Here is a 17059-nt window from a genome sequence, read left to right as displayed (position 1 = left end):
ATATTGACTAACACTTCTCAGTTAAACTATTTCACTAGTAAGGTCTCTGTCTTCCTTGGTGTTTTCCGAGAGTATAAGAAAGGTAGGTTGTCTGTAGGATTCAGGAAAACATAACCCAAAAAGCATATTGTCCCTCTTTAAATAGCAGTTAACAAACACATGCTACATGCCATTACGTTTGACAGGATGTTAAAATTAACACAACAGCTTTCACTAGAAAACCTTTAAAGGTTCTATTGTCTTAACCCTTTTCCATTTTATGGCTGTTAATGACACTTATTACTTTTATAGCTACAAGTACAGATGATTTATTGAGGGGTCTGTCAGAGTGGAGAGCACCGTGCTCCATGGGGGTGTCACAGTGTTGTTGCTGTGACACACCTGGACCCAGCCACAGTCTTTGATGGTTTCCCTGCTAGTTTGCTTGTCCTGTCAGGATCAGTGATGTTCATCAGTTCTGTAGGAACTGCCTTTGCTGTTACAGTGCCAACCTCTCTGCTACCGGACAGTAATGCCGCAGGGACATGGGCCGGGTGTTGTGCGGCTGCCTCTGCCCCGGTGGTCTTCCAGACCCCTGCCAAAACATGGGGCAGGGCTGAAGGCTGCAGTCAGTGCTGGAAATGGCCTTTGTTGGTCTTCAGCTTACACAGGATCTCATGACAAATAAGTTTTGGTAAGGATTTATTGATGCACAAGAATAAGATGTATTTGAGTGACTTTTTTAATGGATTACTAGTCAAGGATAACAAAGACCAGTTAGCAATGAGTACTTGCATGAATGTTTTAAAGCAAAGGCTTGTAGTGCTCTTTCACAACTCACAGCCACAGCCTGAACGCTGCAGTCTCTAAGTGTTGCTCCTTCTCCTGCCAATGGGTAGCGTGGCCATTCATCATCAAAGACGGAAAAGCCCAAGCCCTTCTTTGATTTACAGTGCCTTATCGCAAGATTAAGTGCCCTGGCAGATCCCAGGCTGATCACCTTTCCCCTGTGATACAGAGTGCAAAGTCTGCTTTTTAATGAAATTATTTTGCAGTTGCTTGGAAAGAAACCAACAAACTGCCCAGCCTCTCCCTGCAGACAGGCGGTCATTGCCTCCACCCAGGGGAGCAGCCGAGGGCTCATTTTCAGCATCCATGGCAAATGCCTTTCCCTGTGAGGACAGTGGCCAAGGCTTCCCTACCGAGGCACAGCACAGATCTTGTAGGGTTTCGGGGCCAGTGTGATGCCCAGCTTGAACTGGAGGCTGAGTGTGGTGTCTGGTGGTGCCTGGAAGGTGAATTTCTGGAGCAGAGCCGTGAAGAAGAGGAAGAGCTCGGTGCGGGCCAGCAGCTCACCCGGGCAGGAGCGCTTCCCTGTGGAGACAGTCACCCATGGCTTCCTCAGCCTGCGCTGGCTGCCCGGCTGCTTTTGCTGCCACAACAGCCTCTGCCTTCCCTTAACACCATGGTCCAGGCACATTACCCCCTTTCCTGGATGAGTTCTGCATCCCAAACTGAGCTCCGGAATAATGGGATTAGCGTTACACCACGGGCTGCATCTGAATTGCAGGACTTTTGTGGGCACGTGTGTTTATCTGTATGTACAGGCACTGAACCCCTGCTTGGATAAGCTGTGCTTGACACGCACGGTCTGGATGTGCCCATGCTGGGAGAAGTGGTTGGTTTGATCTACGCCAAAGAGAGGGGACAGAGAAGGTGTGTGATGCCAGTATGGGAAAGAGGGGTGGTAAAAGGAATGTCCTTGGGGAAGCTGTTGTCTGGGTCCCCTGTGATTGCAGAAGTGAAGCCTCTAGTGACCCCAGCCATGTGGGAGCAGGATCCTAGGGCAATGCTTTGCTTTGGGGACCGTGTTTCTAGGTTCTCTAGCATTTTTACGGAGTGGCCATAGGAGTACTTTTTGAGCAGCACCTCCCAGCAACACCTGCCCTTTCCATCACTGTTTTCCTCTTGTCCTCACTGTGTAGTGGGAAACCCTGTCCCAGTGCAGAAGTACAGAAACACCAAATTCCAGCAATTCTTACCTATGGAAAATGGTATAAAAGCCTCTCTTCTCCAGAACTGACCGTCCTTCAGGAAATGCCCGGGGTTAAAAGTGTCAGGAGTTTCCCACTCGTTCTGGTCAAACATCACAGAGGTGAAATTTGTGAGCACACTAGTGCCCTAAGAGGAGAAAATCAAATTCTTAATTCTGCTGCAAATATTTGTGGAACATCCCATGCATCATCAGTTTTTCCTGCCTCTTCTCTGCTCAGAGGCTCAATGATTATGGACCCAGGCTTTTCCCCTCATCAGCATCAATTTTATCTGCTCTAGTCTTGGGCCCATTGTTTGGATGGCAAAAATACACATTCAATAGTAGTGAACTGTGGCGAGGGTGGAGTTGCTCTGTCTCTACTCCTGTCTGCACAGGATAGACCTGGCCCGGTGAACTGTGCCTGGGGAATGGGGAGTCTCTTGCTAAAGTCTCATCGCTCAGCAGTGGGGTTACCTTTGGTATGTAGAAGCCATCCACAACTGTGTCATTCACTGTCATTCTTGGCCCGCCGAAAGGACTGATGTTGCCTTTCCTCTGCACTTCGTGGATGACGGCGTTGGTGTAGGGCATGTTGCTCCTGTCGTCCAGAGCTGGCTGTCGTGCCTGCCCAATGACCGTGTCGATCTCTGCTTGCACGCGGGCTGGTGGGAAAGAGCAGGGATCAGCCAAGGTACAAGGGAAAAAAACAAAACCAAAATCACCTTGGAACAATGTGGGGTGGTTCCTGTGAGGGTCCCCCCAAGACTGACAGGGGTAACCTGCCTCTGTTTGCATCTCCTTTTTGTGTGAATACAGGGAGAGTCCCAGTTTCTCTCTCACAAAACAGAGGGTCTTACTAAGCTGTGAGGGATAAAATAATGAAAAAGTGCTGATAGTTTACTGATTGTACCTTGGATTTCTGGATACATGGCCATAAACAGCAGAGCCCAGCGGATGGTTGTTGAAGTGGTCTCGGTCCCAGCTAAGAACAAGTCAACTGCACATGCCATGAGGTTTTCCTCCTGGAAGATGCCATCACCGTTGTCCTTCACAAAGAGATGTGTTAGTGCCACATGAACAGCGAGGGCTGCCCTGACACCAGGCTTAGTCCAAGTTAACATGATTGATTTTGGCAGAAGCTGCTGGCCCCCTGCACCTCCATCCTCTAGATGGGTGCCCTGAACCTGATGTCCATCCTAAGCCCATAACTGGCCACAGATGCAACTCATATGGGGAATTTGGGCCCATTTCTCATCCCTCTGGATTTCTAAGCCCTGCTGCAGAGGGGTTTGCTCTGCGGTGCTGACCTTGGCTATCTCCTGCAGGTAGCAGTCGATGAAGTCCCGGCTCTCCGAGGGGTTCCAGTCCTCCTTGTGTTTGTCAATCCTCTCTTTCACAAAATTTCTCATCAACCTTGAGTTTTTAAAAACGGTTTGGTGGGCTCCAGGTAAGAACTTCATTATGGATGGGAAAGCATTGTACAGCTTTGGAGAGAAAAGGAGAGGCAAATTGAATAGAGGATGCAAATACACCTTCTGATATCAAAACCCGAGGAGCCTACAGGGCCTAGCTGAGTCAATTGCTGGTGTTGGTGGAAACAGTTGAACTCCAGGACAGCTTGACAAGGGATTGGTATTCCTGTCACAGAGAGACTCATGCACTACCTGGCATTACAGCAGGTAGGTTTGTGGTTTATGGGCAGGAAAGGTGATATTGGGTGAGAACGACAAGCACATTGCACAGCTGGAAAAAAAGGGCAGAAAGAAATTAGGGGAACAGCAAATGACAACCAAGTTTTGTGATGAAAAACCTACAGGCTTTGAGGTTGACTCCACAGGATAAACCCTGTCACTGCAAAAGTGCACACTGCCCGTGTTGGTGGCAGGAGTCTGTACCTGGCTCATGGTGGCCCCGCTGAGGGTAAGGGTCTCGTCTATCAGCCGCAGCAATTTTTGGAAGTCCTCATCATGGTAGTCAAAGCGATTCCCAAAGATGACGGAGCAGATGATGTTTGAAACGGCGTTATTGATTTTAAAGTGAGGGTCAAAAGGACTCCCTGCGGAAGGCAAAGGGAATGATCAATTTTCTTCAAGTCTTAGCAGAAAAGAACAAGAAAACACAGTTGTCAGAAGTAAATTATTCAACAAAGAGGAGTGAAATGAGTGGCCCCTGATGGGCACTCTCCTGTGTCACTGTGTTCCCAGGACTCCTCACCACCCCAGGATCTGGCCAAGCTTGGCTGGGCAGCCCCATTGTGCAGCAAACATCCCACCCTTGGTCCCACTTCAGTCAGACTGTGGAGAAGTTTGTTTATGTTGGAAAGCCAGGCCTGCAGAAGAGCAGATATCATGTGAATTCATGGGAAACATTGGTGCTTACACACACGGGATGTTCTAGAGATCTCTAAGAGAGCAGCAGGCTGAAGGTGGGCTATGAATAATGGTTTGGGGATTACCCAGCTCCACTCACTCGACAGTCTGAAGAAAAATCACCTGTAAAAGGGAGCTGGGGTGCTGGCAGGGTGCTAGCATCTTCTCCAAGGTGAGGCATTTCTCAGCATGCAGTGACTCATGAGTGAAATTGTAACATACCATACTGGTTTCTGCCTTCATCTCAGCTTATAAGGGGCCATGGCACTTACCCTGCTCATCCCCAAACGCATCCACGAGGTACCGGCACTCCTCCTGGATGCGCTCCTCCAGGCTCCTCTTCCCCAAGCCGAAGTTTCGGAGGGTGGACAAGGTGAATCTCCTCTGCTGCTTCCACAAGTGCCCATTGGAAGTGAGCACTCCTGCCAGAAATATGGCAATGTGAGCCAAGGCAGATCCCTCCACCAGGAGAAAAATCTTCAGGGCTCTGCCTTATGTCCAGCCGTGCTGGGCCTTTGCAGGGTCAGCGCTTTGATTTTATGGCTGAGATCTGTGTCCTGAGGGAGAACTCACCCCTGTTCTTGAAGACCTCCCCAGCAACAGGCAATTCAGGGCGATCCAGGAAGTTTTCCCCTTGGTTTACAAGAACTTCCCTAAGCATCCGCAGCCCATTAATGATCACATATGATTCACTGCCCATGTCCACGCCAAAGATGTCACCATATTTTTCAATAAGCTGGGAGGATGAGCAAAAAAACACAAGGAGTTGCATTTGCAATCAGTGTGTCTGTCATGACAGGGATGGCCTGGCAGGACACACAAGTGAAAACAAGGGAAGCTGAGAGCAGGAGGGGAGACAGGGTGTTTGCGAAAGTGTCTGCTTGTCTGTGTGGTCTTTTTTCCTTTCCTCTTTTACCAAATCACAGATGAGGAGTTGAAGATTATTTGCCACAAATGACACAAAACTCTGCCAGTTTGATCTTTCAGTCCTGTGTTTTTCAGCTTTTGTTTCACTCCCTTCCCAAATATCCTTCCAGTGCCCAATGAGACCTATGGAGCTCCTACAGCTGTGACAGCACCCGTGGCGTCAGGCCTTGCCCTTTGCCCAAGGGATTGCTCTGCAATTGTCCCCTTCTTCATGCCGGGGCAAACTTCATCCACGTTGCTGCTGACTGAGGGCAAATGTCCTTCCCACCTCGGGGTGAGCTCCTGCGAGTTCTCCTGGGCCCTGGGTTCAGCTTAACTCCCTCCCCACACTTGAAAGGTGGCAGACAGAGCTCACTCCATCCCTTTGACATAGTGCCCCCCACCCCCTTACCTTCTGCAGTGTAACTGCTGGATTGCTGAAGTTCATCAGGTACATGTGCCCCAGGATGGGGAGATAGAAGGGTTGTGGAGGGAAGCCCTTGGGCTTTTTGTGCTTCATGTAGTCACCAACAAGCAGGAAAACAACAAGGAAGACGAGGAACACCTGGATGGAGATGCTCTCCCAAAGGAAACGCAGCATGGCTGGATGGTGGGGCTCTGCAGGGACGTGTCCTGCGGAAGGTCAGGGCAGGTTTTGCTCACGGTGCACCAGGGAACCCCAGGGGCAGGGGCAGATGGGCAACGTGGTGGCACAGCTGTGGGCAAAGAGACAAGACAGTATGGAGTGGCTTTTGCTGACGTGGTCTGGAATCTGTGTCCAGAATCCTGCGTTGCCAGGTTGGAGTAAGGACAGTTTGATTAAACCTCTTCCAGATAAAACTCAAGCCTTTCCTCTGATGTCTTTAAAAAAAGCAAACACACACACAAAAGCCCCCTGCTCTTCTTTCCTCTTCCCACTGCTGCTTTACAAAGCCCCGGAGATCCACATCCTTCTGAAAAGGACAGAAAGGAGCTTGGCAGAGCCAGGATTGAAACCTTCTGGCAGCCCCGCCAAGCTGTTCCCACAAGCCCACAGCTCATCACAAGCCCCACGCTCTCCTCCCCGTGGTTCTCTCACCAACCGTGTCCCAGTGTCGGCTTTGCAGTGCGGGGGAGGGTCCAGCTACTCCAAGTGCCTCTCAGTTTCCTCTTTTGCAAAACTTTATTTGCTAGGACAAAAAGTTATTAACCAGGGCCCAGGTCAGCAGAGCCATCAGAGATAAGGTTACACAAACCTTTCACAACCCAGCTGACTCATGACTTTCAGTTTTATTGCATCCGGTTTGTGTAGGGAGGAAGTAAACAGCCATCCAGCGTCTGCAGCCGTTTCCAAGCACCGTCATTTCCTGGTCTGTGCAGACAAGTGCACGCAGAGCAACCTGCCCCTGCCTTTTCTACACCACACAACACATTCAGCAGCACGTGTAGGCATTCTGATACTCACTTGGAAGCTGGGAGAGAAGTTAGAAATCCTCCTGGATACAGGAACGATTACAGTTTGTCTCATGCAGGATGACTACAGTAGCCATAAAAGGGTGCTGTATTTTGGAAAAAACAACAACAAAAACAAACCAGATTGCTGTATTTTGTATGGAGCTTGATTACACTTACATAAAAGGTATGGTATAGAAAAATGTTCCAGATCATCTTATCCTTCCTGGTCTCACCTGGGCTCAGTTGTGATATTGGGTGCTGAGCCCTTCTGTATTGCCAGGACTGGGGCTCTCTGGCCAGGCCAGAATTAGAACTTCTTAGGTTTCTGAGAAGCTTTTCAAAGGCTTGGGGAACAACTGAATTTGGAAGCGTTTCTGTTTTATGTTGTTAGAATTAATTAGTTAGCACATATTCGTGGTCTAACCCAAGAACACTTCATGTTCTACTTTGATTCCTCTTGTATAAAACGTCAGTTAACTAAACCAGCAGTTATTTGGCTTTCAAAACTTGTGGTTTTTGCCAGAACAAAAGGGCTGCATCACAATTAGCGTGGGCAGCAGGTGGAGGGAGGTGATCCTGCCCTTCTGCTCCCCTCTGGTGAGACCCCACCTGGAGACCTGTGTCCAGCTCTGGGGTCCTCAGCACAGGACAGACATGGACCTGTTGCAGAGGAGCCCCAGAAATGATCAGGGGCTGGAACAGCTCTGCTGGGAGGACAGGCTGAGTGAGACAGCTGGGGTTGTTCTGCCTGGAGATGAGAAGGCTCTGGGGAGACCTTGTTGTGGCCTTGCTGTACCTAAAAGGGGCCAATAAAAAGATGGAGACAGAATTTTTAGCAGGGCCTGTTGTGATGGTGCAAGGGGTGATGGTTTTAAACTAGAAGCGGAGAGATCCAGGCTGGACATGAGGAAGACATTTTTTGCAATGAGGGTGACAAAATACTGTCTCAGGTTGCCCGGAGAGGTGGTGGATGCCCCATTCCTGGAGACATCCCAGGCCAGGCTGGACGGGGCTCTGAGCGACCTGAGCTGGTGAAGATGTCCCTGCTCATGGCAGGGGTGGCACTGCCAACCCAAATGATTCTCTGATTATCCAATTATTTTCTTGCCACAATGTGTTTCCTCTGCAATGTTAATTTGTTCTGAATTGGATCATAGCAGTGATCCAGCTCACAGCTCGACCGTCACTCTCCTCTCTGAGCTTAAGGGACCGTGAAGCAGAGTGTGGAGGCAGGTAAGCACTAAACACTGACTTTGTTGCAGAAAATGTGATGTGTAATTGCACCCTCATCAAGGTAACAGGGGCACTAAATACAATTGGTGCTCAGAAGACAGATATTGAACCTCTAATTTTACCTTTTCCTCTGGCCTCTCTTTTGTAGCTCATGAGCATGAAAAGAATACATCCTTCCACAACCGAAAAAGCAGTGAACCCAAAAGGACAACACCAAAAGAAGTGGTACTGTTTTTTTTTTCTTAAATCTCATTGTCAGATAAGCTTAGAAATTATGATAACAAACTGACTTTTATTTATACTGTATACTCTGGATTATGTGAGATGTTCAATCTACTCGCACAACAATGATGTTTGGGATTTTTTGTTTTTTTTTTCTTCACTTTAATTTTACTTATTTGAAGCCATAATATTGACTAACAGTTCTCGGTTGCACTACTTCTTAATAAATTCACTTGTAAGGTCTCAGTCTTCCCTGATGATTTAAAAGAGTATAAGAAAAGTCGGTTTTCTGTAGGATTCAGGAAAATGTAACCCAAAAAGCATATTGTCCCTGTTAAAATAGCAGTTAAATAACACACGCTCTTATGTTTGACAGGATGTTAAAACTATCAGCTTTTACTAGAAAATCTTTAAAGGTTCTGTCCTCTTAACCCTTTCCCATTTTATGGCTGTTAATGACACTTACGGTTTCAATGAAGTGTTGTTCTCATTTGCTTAAGCTGTGAACACTTCCAATACCAAACTTGCTTGATCCTTGCCAAAAATGCATGCTCTGTATGAAACCGTCGAGTTTTTTTTTGTGTGTCTTAATGTCTCATGGTGCCTGAAGCCGCTTCTTGCGCAACCATTCAGTGCTGAGCGCACGGCAGTGCTGTGTTAGTGTGCTGCCCAGCGCCATCCTGCTGCTGATTGTGAAGTACCAGCAAGATGGAGAGCACCTTTGCACCGATCCTTACAGTTTTCTGTACGGTGTCCATGGTAACTTTGTGAATGAAAGCGCCAGTTTCACTCCCTATTATGTTGTCTACCTTTATCATGGTTTCAGTTCCAAAAATGTGTCAGTTTACGGAGGGACCATTCGTTTGCCCATTTTATAGTGGTCATATGCTAAGACATCTGTATGCTTAAGTATAGATATGAAAATCACATTGCAAAATTTCTACATGCTCAACATTTTTCATTGGCGAAGTACAGCTGTCTTGCTTCAGTTGTTCCCAGCTGGACAGGTCTGACAATGTTGACGCTTTTTTATCTGCACCAGGTGGCTGCCCTCCAGGATGAAAGAAACAGCTTGGTGTCAGAAAATGAGATTATGAAGGACAGGCCAGAGCAATTAGATGACTCTCTTGATGATCCAAATACTGCAGTGACAAAGAAGTGTTTTCATGCACAGCTGTAGCAAGTGCAAGAAGAAATCTGAGGTATGAAATGACTTCTCTCAGAAATCCCTCATTGTCATGTCAAATCCATCCTGAGAATTGATGGGCCTGTGCTGTGCCGGGGGTTCATGCAGCCAGCCCCGGACCCGCTGCCGGGAGCTGCAGCTCCCCGTGCTCAGGGACCTTGCCGGGGTCCCACGGTGCAACTGTTACTGAGTGGATGCATTTACTGGTGTGAACCATCGGTTGTGAATCCTGGGACTGTCTCACCTTGCATGTCATGGATTAAAATGATTGAAATTTGCTGCTGGTATTTTCCCAGGGACCCTTTTCTTCACCAGGCTGTTGAGTGCAGCAGGCCCAGCCGTGCACTGTGTTGCTGGAGCTCACCCCTCTGCCCCCCGGGCACACCAGCCACTCGGTGATGCCGGGCAGGTAAATGGGGAGAATTTAGCAGGTTGCAAGAGGTGGGACCTAAAACTTCTGCAGCTACAAGCACAGCTGATTTATAAAGGGGTCTGTTGAGTGGAGAGCACTGTGGTCAATGGGGGTGTCAGAGTGTTGTTGTTGTGACACGCCAGGACCCGGCCATAGGCTTTGATGGTTTCCCTGCTAGTTTCTTGTCCTGTAAGGGTCAGTGATTTTGATCGGTTCTGTAGGAACTGCCTTTGCTGTTACAGTGCCAGCCTCTCTGCTACTGGACAGCAATGCCGCAGGGACATGGGCTGGGTGTTGTGCGGCTGCGGCTGCCCCAGTGGGCTCGCAGCTCCCTGCCCCCCTCCAGAAACATGGGGCAGGGCTGAAGGGTACCACCAGTACTGGAAATGGCCTGTCGTGGTCTTCACTTTGCAGAATGCTTCACGACAATGATATTTTGGTAAGAATTTATTGATGCTCTAGAAAGAGATTGTTGGGTTTTTTTTAAATGGATTACACGTCAAAGATAACAAAATCACTAACTGATGGCAATTCGTACTTGCATGACTGTTATAAAGCAAAGGCTGTTAGTGCTCTTCTACAGCTCACAGCCACAGCCTGAACACTGCAGTCTGTAAAGTGTTGCTCCTTCTCCTGCCAGTGGGAAGTGTGGCCATCCATCATGAAAGAAGGCCCAAGCCCCTTGTTGATTTACAGTACACTATTGCAAGCCTAAAAGTGCCATGGCAGATCCCAGGCTGATCACTTTTCCCATGTGATACAGAGTGAGAAATCTGCTCAAAAAAGAAATTATTTTGCAATTGCAAGGAAAGAAAGCAACAAACCTCTCAGCCTTTCCCTGGACCGGGGTAATAATTCCACCAACCCAGGGGAGCAGCCAAGGGCTCTTTTTCTTCATCCATGGCAAAGGATTTTCCCTGTGAGGACAGTGGCCAAGGCTTCCCTACCGAGGCACAGCACAGATCTTGTAGGGTTTTGGGCTCAGCGTGATGCCCAGCTTGAACTGGAGGCTGAGTGTGGTGTCCGGTGGCGCTTGGAAGGTGAATTTCTGGAGCAGAGCCGTGAAGAAGAGGAAGAGCTCGGTGCGGGCCAGCAGCTCACCCGGGCAGGAGCGCTTCCCTGCGGAGACAGTCACCCATGGCTTCCTCAGCCTGCGCTGGCTGCCCGGCTGCTTTTGCTGCCACAACAGCCTCTGAATTCCCTTAACACCATGGTCCAGGCACATTACCCCCTTTCCTGGATGAGTTTTGCATCCCAAACTGAGCTCTGGAATAATGGGATTAGCGTTACACCACGGGCTGCATCTGAATTGCAGGACTTTTGTAGGCACGTGTGTTTATCTGTATGTACAGGCACTGAACCCCTGCTTGGATAAGCTGTGCTTGACACGCACGGTCTGGATGTACCCATGCTGGGAGAAGTGGTTGGTTTGATCGACGCCAAAGAGAGGGGACAGAGAAGGTGTGTGATGCCAGTATGGGAAAGAGGGGTGGTAAAAGGAATGTCCTTGGGGAAGCTGTTGTCTGGGTCCCCTGTGATTGCAGAAGTGAAGCCTCTAGTGACCCCAGCCATGTGGGAGCAGGATCCTAGGGCAATGCTTTGCTTTGGGGACCATGTTTCTAGGTTCTCTAGCATTTTTACGGAGTGGCCATAGGAGTACTTTTTGAGCAGCACCTCCCAGCAACACCTGCCCTTTCCATCACTGTTTTCCTCTTGTCTTCACTGTGTAGTGGGAAACCCTGTCCCAGTGCAGAAGTACAGAAACACCTGCCTTCCCTTAGCACCACAGCCCAGACAGGTTACTTCCTTTTCAGATGAGTTTTGCATGCTAAACTGAGCTTCCCAATAATGGCATTAGTGTTACAGCATGGGCTGTGTTCCCAGTTGCAGGACTTCTTAGGGAACGTCTGCGTAAGGGGAAAGAGGGGTAGTAAAAGGAATGTCGTTGGGGACACTGATGGCCAGGTCCCCTGTGATGACAACAGTGAAGCCTCTAGTGACCCCAGCCACGTGGGAGCAGGAGCCCAGGACAATGATCTGCTTGGTGAAGCTGTTTCTAGGGTCTCTGGCACTTTTATGGTCTGTAATTCATCTTAATCTCGCTTCTGTGCAGGTGAAGTGGGAAAAGAAAGAGCTCAGAGTGTCGGTTGTGGTGCTCTGGAGTGGCCATGTGAGCACTGCATGAGCAGCAGCTCCCAGGGTGCAGCCAACATCTGTCCTTTCCATCACTATTTTCCTCTGTGTCCCACTGTGCTGTCGGAAGCCCCAATCCAGGACCTCACACTGAAGCACCAACTTCCAGCAAATCTTACCTATGGAAAATGGTATAAAAAACTCTCTTTTCCAGAACTGACCATCCTTCAGGAAATGCCCGGGGTTAAAAGTGTCAGGGGTTTCCCACTCGTTCTTGTCAAACAGAAGAGATGTTAAATTTGTAACCATGCTTGTTCCTTAAGAGGAGAAAAATAAAAATAAACTGCACTTTCTCTGTCATCGAGAGCACGCATGGCATTTCTATTTTCCAGTCTCCTCTCCTATAAGAACAACCATAGTCAAACTCTGCTGCAATTATTTGTACAACACAACCCGAATGGTCAATTTTTCATACTCATTCTTTTTTTTCAGAGGTGCAGTGATTATAGATCCGCATTTTTCCCTCTTCAGCATCACTTTTATCTGCTCTAGTCTTGGGCCCACGTTCGTGCAAAAGCTATGAGATGGGATCTGTGCCTCAACGGTGCGTGCAGTGGGGGTGTCACCACCAGTGCTGTGCATGACTCAGTGTGCTGGCAAACATTGTTTGGATGGCAAAAATACATGTTCAATAGAAGTGAACTGCGGTGTCTCTTGCTAAAGTCTCATCGCTCAGCAGTGGGGTTACCTTTGGTATGCAGAAGCCATCCACGACCGTGTCCTTCACTGTCATTCTTGCCACGCTGAAAGGGATGATGTTTCCTTTCCTCTGCACTTCGTGGATGACGGCGTTGGTGTAGGGCATGTTGCTCCTGTCATCCAGGGCTGGCTGCCGCCCCTGCCCGATGACCGTGTCGATCTCTGCTTGCACGCGGGCTGGTGGGTAAGAGCTGGGATCAGCCAAGGTACAAGGGAAAAAAACAAAACCAAAATCACCTTGGAACAATGTGGGGTGGTTCCTGTGAGGGTCCCCCCAAGACTGACATAGGTAACCTGCCTCTGTTTGCATCTCCTTTTTGTGTGAATACAGGGAGAGTCCCCATTTCTCTCTCACAAAACAGAGGGTCTTACTAAGCTGTGAGGGATAAAATAATGAAAAAGTGCTGATAGCTTACTGATTGTACCTTGGATTTCTGGATACATGGCCATAAACAGCAGAGCCCAGCGGATGGTTGTTGAAGTGGTCTCGGTCCCAGCTAAGAACAAGTCGAGTGCACATGCCACGAGGTTTTCCTCCTGGAAGATGCCATCACCGTTGTCCTTCACAAAGAGATGTGTTAGTGCCACATGAACAGTGACGGCTGCCCTGATACCAGGCTTACTCCAAGTCAACCCCAAGGATTTTGGCAGAAACTGCTGGCCCCCTGCACCTCCATCCTCTAGATGGGTGCCCTGAACCTGATGTCCATCCTAAGCTCATAACTGGCCACAGAGGAAACTCATATGGGGAATTTGGGCCCATTTCTCATCCCTCTGGATTTCTAAGCCCCACTGCGGAGGGGTTTGCTCTGTGGTGCTGACCTTGGCTATCTCCTGCAGGTAGCAGTCGATGAAGTCCCGGCTCTCCGAGGGGTTCCAGTCCTCCTTGTGTTTGTCGATCCTCTCTTTCACAAAATTTTTCAGTAATCTTGAGTTTATAATAATGGTTTGGTGGGCTCCAGGGAAGAACTTTAGTATAGATGGGAAAGCATTGTACAGCTTTGGAAGAAAAAGAAGTGAGGCAAATTGAATAGAGGATGGAAATAGACCTTCTGTTATCAAAACCTGAGGAGCCTGCAGTGCCACACTGACTAAACTGTCGGAGTTGGTGGAAAGAGCTGAGCTCCAGGAGAGCTTGACAAGGGGTTGGAATGAATTCCTGTCACTCCAGAGAGACTTATGCACTACCCAGCATTACAGCAGGCAGGTTGGCAGTTAATGGCCAGGAAAGGTGATGTTGGGTGAGAGAGATGACAAGAACACTGCACAGCTGGAAAAATGGGCAAAAAAAAATTGGCAAATTGACATTGTGCGAGGAATAGGCACTGACAAGAAAGTTTGGTGATGAAAACACTGTATGTTTTTAGGTTGACTCAACAGGAGAAACTTTGGCACTGCAGAGTGCACACTATCCATGTTGGTGACAGGAGTCAGTACCTGGCTCATGGTGGCTCCGTTAAGGGTAAGGGTCTCATCCAGCAGGTGCAGCAGTTTTTGGAAGTCCTCATTATGGTAGTCAAAGCGATTCCCAAAGGTGACAGAGCAGATGATGTTTGAAACGGCGTTATTGATTTTAAAGTGAGGGTCAAAAGGACTCCATGCAGAAGGCAAAGGGAATGATCAGTTTTCTTCGAGTCTTAGCAGAAAAGAACAAGAAAACACAGTTGTCAGAGGTAAATTATTCAACAAAGAGGAGTGAAATGAGTGGCCCCTGATGGGCACCCTCCTGTGTCACTGTGTTCCCAGGACTCCTCACCACCCCAGGATCTGGCCAAGCTTGGCTGGGCAGCCCCATTGTGCAGCAAACATCCCACCCTTGGTCCCACTTCAGTCAGACTGTGGAGAAGTTTGTTTATGTTGGAAAGCCAGGTCTGCAGAAGAGCAGACATCATGTGAATTCATTGGAAACATTGGTGCTTACACACACGGGATGTTCTGGAGATCTCCAAGAGACCAGCAGGCTGAAGGTGGGCTATGAATAACGCTTTGGGGGTTACCCAGTTGCCTTCACCTGTCAGTCTGAGGGAAAATCACCTATAAAAGGGAGCTGGGATGCTGACAGGGTGCTAGCACCACTTGCAATGTGAGGCATTTCTCAGCATGCAGTGACTCATGAGTGAAACTGTAATGGGTCATACTGGTTTCTGCCTTCATCTCAGCTTATAAGGGGCCATGGCACTTACCCTGCTCATCCCCAAACGCATCCACGAGGTACCGGCACTCCTCCTGGATGTGCTCCCCCAGGCTCCTCTTCCCCAAGCTGAAGTTTCAGAGGGTGGACAAGGTGAACCTCCTCTGCTGCTTCCACAAGTGCCCATTGGAAGAAACCAGTCCTGCCAGAGACAAGATACTGTGAGCCAAGGCAGATCCATCTACCAAGGAGAAAATATTTCCCAGCTCTGCCTTATGTGCAGCTGTGTTGGACCTCTGCTGAGTCAGCACTTGGGTTTTGTGGCTGAGATCTGTGTCCCGAGGGAGAACTCACCCCTGTTGCTGAAGAGCTCCCCAGGAAGAGGCATTTCAGGGCGATCCAGGAAGTTTTCCCCTTGGTTTACAAGAACTTCCTTAACCAGGTGTAACCCATTTATGAAAACAATCCATTCAGTGCCCATCTCCAAGCTGAATATGTCCCCATACTTTTCCGTAAGCTGTGAAGATGATGAAATAAATAGACGATATTGGTATTGTGAAGAGTGTGTCTGTTGGGCCAGGGATGGCCTGGCAGGGGACAGGAGTGAAAACAAGGGAAACTGAGAGCAGCAAGGGAGACAGGATGTTTGCACAAGTGTCTGCCTGTTTTGTCTGGTGTTTTTTCTTTCCTGTTTTCCTAAATCATCGATCCGGAATTGGTACTGATTTGCCATAAATCACGCAGAACTCTCCTGGTTTGATTTTTCAGTCCTGTGTTTTTCTTGATTTTGTTTCTCTCCCTTCCCAAATACCCTTCCAATGCCCAGTCAGACCTACGGGGCACCTACAGCTGTGACAGCACCCGTGGTGTCAGGCCTTGCCCTTTGCCCAAAGGATTGCTCCACAACTGTCGCCTTCTTCATGCCGGGGCAAACTTCATCCACGTTTCTGCTGAGAGCAAACGTCCTGCCCACTTCAGGGTGAGCTTCTGTGAGTCCTCATGGGCCATGGGGTTCAGGTTAACCCCCTCCTCAGGCTGACAGGATTGTGTAGCTGCAACGCCTTCTATCCCCTTGCCTCTGGTGCCCCCAGCCCCTTACCTTCTGCATTGAGATTTGGGCATCACTGAAGTTCATCAGGACATGTAAGTGCCCCAGGATGGGGAGATAGAAGGGGTGCGGAGGAAAGTCCTTGGGCTTTCTGTGCTTCATGTAGTTGGCAACGAGCAGGAACACAATGAAGAAGATGAGGAGCACCTGGATGGAGATGCTCTCCCAGAGGAAACGCAGCATGGCTGGATGGTGGGGCTCTGCAGGGATGTGTCCTGGGGCAGGTCAGGGCAGGCTGAGCTCACAGGGCACTAGGGAAACCCCAGGGAGAGGGGCTGACAGGCAACGTGCTGGCACAGCTGTGGGTACAGACACAAGACAGCATGGTTAAGACTTCTGCTTTCCCAGGCTTCAGTAAAGACAGTTTGATTAAACCCCTTCTCAATTAAACATCAAGACTTTCCTCTGATTGTATTAAAAAAAGCAAACACAAACCAAAACATCCCTGCTTTTCTTTCCCCCTCCCATCTCCCACCACTGCTTTACAAAACCTGACTGATCCATGTCCTTGTGTAAAGGACAGAAAGGAGCTTTGTGGGGCTGGGATTAAAACCTTCTGGCAGCCTCGCTGTGCCGTTCCCATGAGCCCATGGCTCATCACAAGCCCCACTCTCTCCTCCCTGTGGTTCTCTCACCGCCTGTGCCCCAGCTTTTCTGCCACGGTGCCAGGGAGGCCCCAGCTGCTCCTCGCTGCCTTTACTGTATTCATTTGCAGGTTCATTCAGTAGTACAAATAATTATCAACAAAGCCCCAAGTCAGCAGGAACATCTGATAAAAAGTTGCGCAAGCCTTTCAGAAAATCTTACACACAAGTTTCATTTCATTGCATCTGGTTCATATGTGGATGAAATAAACAGCCATCCAGGGTCTGCAGCCGTTTCCAAGCACCGTCATTTCCTGGTCTGTGCAGACAAGTGCAAGCAGAGCAACTCAATTCAGCCATGAGGTTGTCCCTGCCACCGCCTTTTGAATCTGTGCCCAAAGCCGGAGGAAGCAAAAAAGCAAAAACAGGGGCTGAAAAGGCAAAGCAGACATCCAGCTCTGCAGGCTGTGACCCTTCAGTGGTAGCTGGTAACTGGCTGTGCTGAATTTTCCCATCTAAGAGTGGCTCTGGGACAGGCAGTTGATCATGCATGTACACCACATGCATT

General features: G+C 48.9%; 4 protein-coding genes and 1 pseudogene across 17 annotated transcripts in view; 1 reads left to right on the top strand and 4 right to left on the bottom strand.

Moving 5' to 3' along the window:
* LOC102094339 (cytochrome P450 2J2) overlaps nt 1-6501 on the bottom strand; it is a 40704-nt gene extending 34203 nt beyond the window's left edge. The window contains exon 1 of one of the 2 annotated variants that reach the window (XM_065072073.1): nt 6372-6501. The gene's annotated coding sequence lies outside the window, so the exon portion shown is untranslated. Of the gene's footprint in view, nt 1-6367 lie in introns of both variants that reach the window. The other variant, XM_065072075.1, reaches the window with a different exon arrangement.
* The window catches only part of LOC102093649 (cytochrome P450 2J2), a 29499-nt gene extending 22987 nt beyond the window's left edge, over nt 1-6512 (bottom strand). Inside the window, exon 1 of the mRNA XM_005498905.3 lies at nt 6372-6512. The gene's annotated coding sequence lies outside the window, so the exon portion shown is untranslated. The remainder of the gene's footprint in view (nt 1-6371) is intronic.
* The window catches only part of LOC135580105 (protein Hook homolog 1-like), a 48894-nt gene extending 36625 nt beyond the window's left edge, over nt 1-12269 (top strand). For 4 of the 9 annotated variants that reach the window (XM_065072100.1, XM_065072094.1, XM_065072093.1 and 1 more), the window contains 2 exons: nt 8105-8181; nt 9221-12269. Coding sequence is in view for 5 of the 9 variants with exons in the window: in XM_065072098.1 (XP_064928170.1) it covers nt 6802-6907; nt 8105-8181; nt 9221-9358 (321 nt within the window). In the remaining 4 variants the exon portion in view is untranslated. Of the gene's footprint in view, nt 1-6665; nt 6908-8104; nt 8182-9220 lie in introns of those variants that run through there. The other 5 variants (XM_065072098.1, XM_065072099.1, XM_065072097.1 and 2 more) reach the window with 5 other exon arrangements.
* On the bottom strand, nt 669-6903 carry LOC135580104 (cytochrome P450 2J2-like). Of its 5 annotated transcripts, none has more exons than XM_065072080.1 (10): nt 6734-6903; nt 5702-6005; nt 4957-5119; nt 4656-4805; nt 3910-4070; nt 3322-3498; nt 2925-3060; nt 2489-2676; nt 2022-2160; nt 669-1353 (listed from the first exon to the last, which is right to left on the bottom strand). In XM_065072080.1, exons 2-10 carry the CDS (start codon nt 5888-5890, stop codon nt 1178-1180), a joined length of 1479 nt encoding a protein of 492 aa, XP_064928152.1. In that variant the 5' UTR covers nt 5891-6005; nt 6734-6903; the 3' UTR covers nt 669-1177. The 5 variants fall into 5 exon arrangements, with proteins under 5 accessions (XP_064928152.1, XP_064928151.1, XP_064928154.1 ...); XM_065072079.1 differs by lacking the exon at nt 6734-6903 and adding an exon at nt 6525-6638; XM_065072082.1 differs by lacking the exon at nt 6734-6903 and adding an exon at nt 6525-6638 and having other exon boundaries at nt 2925-3036.
* LOC102093473 (cytochrome P450 2J2-like) lies at nt 10209-16857 on the bottom strand (annotated as a pseudogene).
* Nucleotides 16858-17059: the final 202 nt, after the last annotated feature.

This window comes from Columba livia, chromosome 8, assembly GCF_036013475.1.
Source record: "Columba livia isolate bColLiv1 breed racing homer chromosome 8, bColLiv1.pat.W.v2, whole genome shotgun sequence".
In the NCBI taxonomy this organism is placed as follows: Eukaryota; Metazoa; Chordata; class Aves; order Columbiformes; family Columbidae; genus Columba; species Columba livia.
This window is presented reverse-complemented; position numbering and strand designations above follow the sequence as displayed.

Bases quoted from the DNA above. Each gene is read 5' to 3' on its own strand.
- LOC135580104 (XM_065072080.1), bottom strand. From the start codon at position 5,890: ATGCTGCGTTTCCTTTGGGAGAGCATCTCCATCCAGGTGTTCCTCGTC. The intron at 5,120-5,701 runs GTAAGGGGGTGG...TCATCCTCCCAG, and splicing joins CAGCAGTTACACTGCAGAAG to CTTATTGAAAAATATGGTGA. The intron at 3,499-3,909 runs GTACAGACTCCT...TTCTCTCCAAAG, and splicing joins GCGGGGCCACCATGAGCCAG to CTGTACAATGCTTTCCCATC.